Below are 5,876 nucleotides of genomic sequence, written 5' to 3' on the forward strand. Positions count from 1 at the left end.
TGGCAGCTTCTTCGGGTCCAGAGCCTGTGGGATCGGAGTGGGGGCGGGACCCCACATGGGCTGGTTTGCCCTGGGCCCCGTGTCCTGCTCGGGTCTGCCGTCTCCAGTGCAATCAATTCTTCTACTGACTTAAGTAAATCATAGAAAAGTAGGGCTGGAAGGAACCTTCAACCAGCAAGTGTTCGGGGGAGAGCTCAACCAGGCTCCTGTGCTGTGCCAGGGTGACGACCAGTCCCCACGCTGCAGCCAGAGCTTTAGTCTGCCACCCCTGCAATCCTGAAGCTGAGACCTGAAAAGAAATCAGCTGATTTCTTTGGATCACCGCTGTAGGACTGGGAGCTAGCGTAAACTCTGGTGAGGTAGTACAGTATATATTTAGATTACAGGAAGCATCAATGTGACAGCTGAGAACTTGCTAAGTCATATAAATGCTTATTACGATCTAAATAGAAAATGTGCTAACTCATGATAAAGTACTTCACTGCATTTTGTCAATCTGCTGGGTGAAACAGAATACTGCCCAAGTGTTTCAACTAGTGAAAGCAACATAATACCGGGGTAAAAAAAAACTGGACAGATACCTCAGTTCAGGGGTCTGCAGTAACTTTGCTCAAATCAGGTGAATTACCTGAATCGGGGTGAAAACTGTACTTGTGTCATTTACAACAGTTTAAGTTTGGTGTGTCTATGTTGATCCTAAGTAGCAGCTTGCAAAAGGCAAGCACGCTACTTTGCTCCCCTGCTGTCTAGCAGCAAGGCACAGTGGCAGCTGCCTGCTGTATGCACTACCCTGGGCACATGCACACCTCTTTTCCTGATCTCGGAGCCATTTACATAGTGGATGGAAACCAGGTGTAGATCACCCCAGGGTAGGTCTGCTCAAGACCTTAAAGTAAAATTTTACAAGGGCTTAAATGCCTGAGGGTAACTCCTGATTTGAGTATTTAGGAGCTCAAATCCTGTTGACTTCCCATGTGATGTGGGTGCCAGTGTCCATGCAGGGATGTCTACACAGCAAGTTAAGGCTTGGTTGCTCCATGGGTAAGTGTATCCTGTGCTAGCTTAAGTCTAGCTAGCACAGGATACATGTGATCCCCTGGGCTCCTGGTTTTCACTGTTTAAAAATGGCAAACTCTCAGATTAAAACCCCCCCAAATCTGTGTTTTTCTGTGATTTAAAATGAAACAGCACTATATACATAAGTATCACTTGAAGACAAAATGTTATTGATATATTTGGCAGACAAGGTTCCTTGGGTGAGTTTGATATCTTTTCTTAGACCAACCCAAATAGTTGGAGAAAAGTTATTAAGCAAACTTTCGGGTTCAAAAACCCTTCGTCAGGCTAAGGAAGTTTCAGCAGTTGGTGTGTGCTCTTCCTGGATGGAGCACACACCAACTGCTGAAACTTCCTTAGCCTGACGAAGGGTTTTTGAACCCGAAAGCTTGCTTAATAACTTTTCTCCAACTATTTGGGTTGGTCTAATAAAAGATATCAAACTCACCCAAGGAACCTTGTCTGCCTATGTCCTAAGACCAACGCGGCTACAACCTAAACCCATTGATATATTTATAATTTTTAAAGCAATTTTTGGAAGGAAGCCTGACAGTGCCTCGATCACTATAATAAAATAAATTCTAAGTACCTATAAATTTTGGCATTTGATTTGGGGGTTTTTAGTCATGGAAAATTAAAGCTCCCCCTGCCCTCTTTGGTCACCAGGATGCAGGTCCAGCTGCGGCTGTCTTCCCTTCTCCCACTTCTTTGTGGTGCTGAACAGCCCTGATATGTTGGTGCCCTGCCCATGCCATTGCCCCTCGCTCCCCACCCACTGCCCCCCAGCCCTGCTGGAGGGGGCCCCCAGTTGCCAGGGCTATAGGCCCAGGGGCCCAGGTCTGCAGCCCCCTAGTCCAAGCCCCAGCTGCCATCCGCAGGAGGCAGTGGAGCAGAGCCTGACTTCTCCTTTCCCATGGGTGGCACAGCCCCAGGGGGTGGGGGTAGGGGGTAAGCTGCCTGCTGCAGGCTCAAGGGTCCCTACCCTGCTGCCCTCCTCCTGGGGCCTCCGCAGCCCAGCGAGCAAGACTCAGTGCAACAGGGCAAAGTAGAGCCAGGCAGGGAAACTTGATGGCACTGCTGCAAGGCAGGTAGGGGGCACCTCACCATGGTGGTGCAGAGTGGTGGCATTGAGTTTCTCTGCCCCCTCTGCTCTGCGGCACCAGGTTTCACCTGCTAGGCCACAGAGGTCCCAGGGGGAGGGCAGAGCCCTAACCCCATAGCAGGCAGTCCATCTCCACCCCACTCACAGATCTGGGGGGCACGTGCCCATGCTCCCTTGGGAGTGTGCACAGTGGTGGGGAGCCGTCCCGTTCCCCAGCCCCATCCTGCTCCCTGCTCAGGCCCTATGGGCACACATTCCAGCCCCAGGCCCCATGCACTGTCCCAGCTGGGCAGCAGCTCCAGCCCTGCCCAACTTCCTCACTATGGGGGCCTCAATTTCTCCCCCCACCCCCGACTTACCTGCAGGAGCTGCTCTCCAGACTGCATGGTGGCCATGTGCATGTGTGAGTGTGCACATGCACACAGTGCCCCCTGCCTGAGCGCTCTCCTCCCACTGCCCCCAGCCTGCAAAGAGAAACCCATTGTTTCCCATGTCTTTCTCCTTCTGAGGGAGAAAAATCCACATTGTACCATGTTTTTCCACGGTGAACAGAAAACCTGGATCCCTGGTGATCACTGAAGGCATAGCAGCAAAAGCGCAGTGTGTACAATCCTGCCTAGGGCTCCTGATCTAACTAGATCAGAGCTTGTATAAAGATACCTACCCAAGCTACAACTATACCCTTATTTATTGCATAGACATACCCTTCTGGACAAGCTTTAGAGACTCAGGCATTCTGGAATTTAAGTCCAGCTTCTTAAGTCACTTTTGAAAATGGGATTTAGCAGCTTCTGAAAATGTGACCTACTGGCTCCAAACTTGCAGCAAGATGAGTATATAAGCATACACAAGGGTGGATCCAGAAGGGGTGCAGTAGCATGGTTGCAGCCCCCCTTTTGGACCATGTCATGGGAGCAGTAGCTGGGGACTTTTTTTAAGTCCCTGAATCCCCCCACTTCTCCCTCCATGCTCAGTGACATCCTCTCCCCTTCCATTCTTCCCTCCCCCTCTGCCTGGTGCTGCTGTTTCTGGTTGGCCCACAGGTAGGGGGAACTCCAGATCCACTTCTGCCCCACTCCAGCCAGGCTGTGTGGGGGGAAATGAAATCAGCTGGAGCCCCAGCAGCAGGGGCCTGGTTGCTCTTCCCTGCCTTGTCCCCCTGGGTATTTTCTGCCAGCTGGGAGCAGGCAGAAGGAAAGGGAACTCCCTCACCCATCATCACCACTGCTATCCCCAGCTGAACCTAGCTCCCTGCACAGCCCAGCTGTAGTGGGGCAGGAACAACTCTGCAACTCCCCCCACCCCCTGGTCAGCTGGGGACAGCAATACCAGGCAGGGTAGGGGTAAAATAGGAGGGGAGGGGATGTGCTGTTCTGCAAAGAGGAGTTGCTGAGTGCTGGGGGGGAGGCAGGATTCTTACTTGATTCTAGGACTTTAAAAAATCTGTTCCCACTGATGCTGCTCCCATGGTCTAGTCTGCCTGTCCTTTTGGACCGGGAAGGATGTGGAGGGCCAGGTGGCAGAGCAGAATTGGAAGTGGAGGACACCCTATGCCCACCCCCTCCCAACAAAATCCTAGATCTGCCTATGAGTATACAGAATCCTGCACCTGTGGATTCCCACTGAACCTGCCTGGAAGACTTGTATTAGAGAGCTTGAAGGCCTGCAGAATTGGGGCCTAAAGTACATGAAGGAAAGTGAAATTACTGGTACATGGGCACAAGGAAATGAGCTGAAAGAGTTGCAATCATTCCCCACCCCCCCAAATTCTTAGCACTAGATTTGTTCCACCATGAGTAGGGTCTATGTCAAAATGACGGTCAGTTATCCCTGACATTTCAGCAGATGCACATGCAGGCATACAGAGTTTTTGTTTTCCTTTGACTTTCCCTTGTGGGACCACAGGCAAAAGACCAGTCATCACCCAACATAAACTGATCTCGTCACTGTAGATGTTGTCTAGCACTCGGATTAATAAACTTCAGGTAAGTGGGCGACAAGGGGATTGTCTCTCTAAATCCAGGGTGAATAGCTAAACTGGGCACACTCATTTTAGTTTACTAATAGCTTATTTTAGCTTGATTAAATAAGCTGAGTAGAAACATGTTTACAGTAGGACAAAATAAGAGCCTACATACAGCTTTTTGCAATAGTTTAACTATACTGGTATAAAAACAGTTTAAACTAGTGCAACTTTCTCATATAGGCAAGAGTTAATATTTTAGATTGAAACCACCTACACTAATATAAACATTTTCAGGATGTAAACTGTATCTGCAGTAGGGGGTTGTGCCAATACAATTAGCTTAATTAACAAAATCAAATGAACCCAATAATTCCTGGCACCTTGACTAAGATGCCGGGATGGCCTTGACATGCAAGTGCAAGATAGTGTAAGCAGGCTTAGAATGGAATAATTCTTTCGAGCCACTGTTTCTCTCCAGTGCAATCAATTGTTCTACTGACTTAAGTAAATCATAGAAAAGTAGGCCCGGAAGGGACCTTCATAGGTCATCTAGTCCAATCCCCAATCAATGAAAAAACTAAATCTAGACTAGACCTTGCGGAAATTACTGCATTTCCACATTGCCATCATGAGATCAATTCCACAGTGTCACAACTGGAAGAAAGAGGTATATATAACCAACTCAGCTAAGTTTCAGGTCCCTGCACCATAGTAGGTTAAAGGTGAATGAAGTCATTAAAAACACAAAACACTGAGAAATTCTTGAGAATACTGGCAGGATCTGAGTGGGAAACAGAAGAGGGGAAAAGCCAGCAAAACTTCTGAGGACACTAGTTACTGTGGCAGAAGGCCACCTCTGTGGGAAGTGTGGCAGAAGGCCACCTCTCTTTTTCCCCAAAAACTCTGCTCTGTGACAATTTGGTTAGGACGGGCCCAGCAGAGGATACATACCTTACATTATCTCTTTAGGTAACCGGAGTTGGATACATTCCTGGGGGGGGGGGAACCTGCTCCCTCTGCCTAGGTGACTGGTATCACATACCTGGGTGGGCTTGGGCTTGGGCTCCCTGGGGAGCTAGAGACTGTCAGTCTGCCCAGCAACTAGTGATGCATTTCAAATTGGTTGGCTGACAGCCAACAGGTGCTTGCCTCCATTGGACCAGGTAAATGAGGTCAGAAGAGCTATATAAGTTAAGGACTGTCCAGGAAGGGGGGAAGCAGCCTTGAGGAAGACTCAAGAGAGAGAGAAGAGCTGGACCATCTGAAACTTGCTCTCTCTCTCAAAACTCATGATCAAGGAACTGCCTGCCTCCAGAGAGAATCTCCACCTGCCTCTGCATGATACTTGTGAGTACGCTACCTGAGATCTAACTAGATAGATAGCTTGTAGTAACTCAGCTACATGATCAAAGGCTACCCAGCCATGCCAGTTTGCTCTATGGGATTTCTCTGATATGGCTGTACCCTGTACCCTATTCCAACCCTACCCCTTGTAACCAACAAAGTTCTCCTTTGTACCTAGCGTGGGAGACTTTTTGGGCGTGGGTCTAGATTATGCCTTGGGGTCCCCTTGGTTTGGCTGACTAAGGGAGACCACTACTTGTGCTTCCGACTGAGGGAAGCACCCCAAGTGCTTGAAGTGAGTCAAGTACCCTCGAGGGCTACTAGGTCTGTGTTACCCAGGGGACGCAGAGCCAGAATCAAGCCCAGCCCTGGGTGGTGGTAGTTTTTACCCCAGGCTAGCGGGGGTGC

General features: G+C 49.4%; 1 protein-coding gene across 1 annotated transcript in view; it reads left to right on the forward strand.

Annotated features, from left to right (window-relative positions):
- The first annotated feature begins 5,424 nt into the window (after positions 1-5,424).
- TNFAIP2 (TNF alpha induced protein 2) overlaps positions 5,425-5,876 on the forward strand; it is a 26,238-nt gene continuing 25,786 nt past the window's right edge. The window contains exon 1 of the mRNA XM_006018031.3: positions 5,425-5,471. Within this exon, the coding sequence (XP_006018093.2) occupies positions 5,463-5,471 (9 nt within the window). The 5' untranslated portion in view covers positions 5,425-5,462. The remainder of the gene's footprint in view (positions 5,472-5,876) is intronic.

The sequence above is a fragment of the Alligator sinensis genome, unplaced genomic scaffold (assembly GCF_000455745.1).
Source record: "Alligator sinensis unplaced genomic scaffold, ASM45574v1 scaffold85_1, whole genome shotgun sequence".
Taxonomy (NCBI): Eukaryota; Metazoa; Chordata; order Crocodylia; family Alligatoridae; genus Alligator; species Alligator sinensis.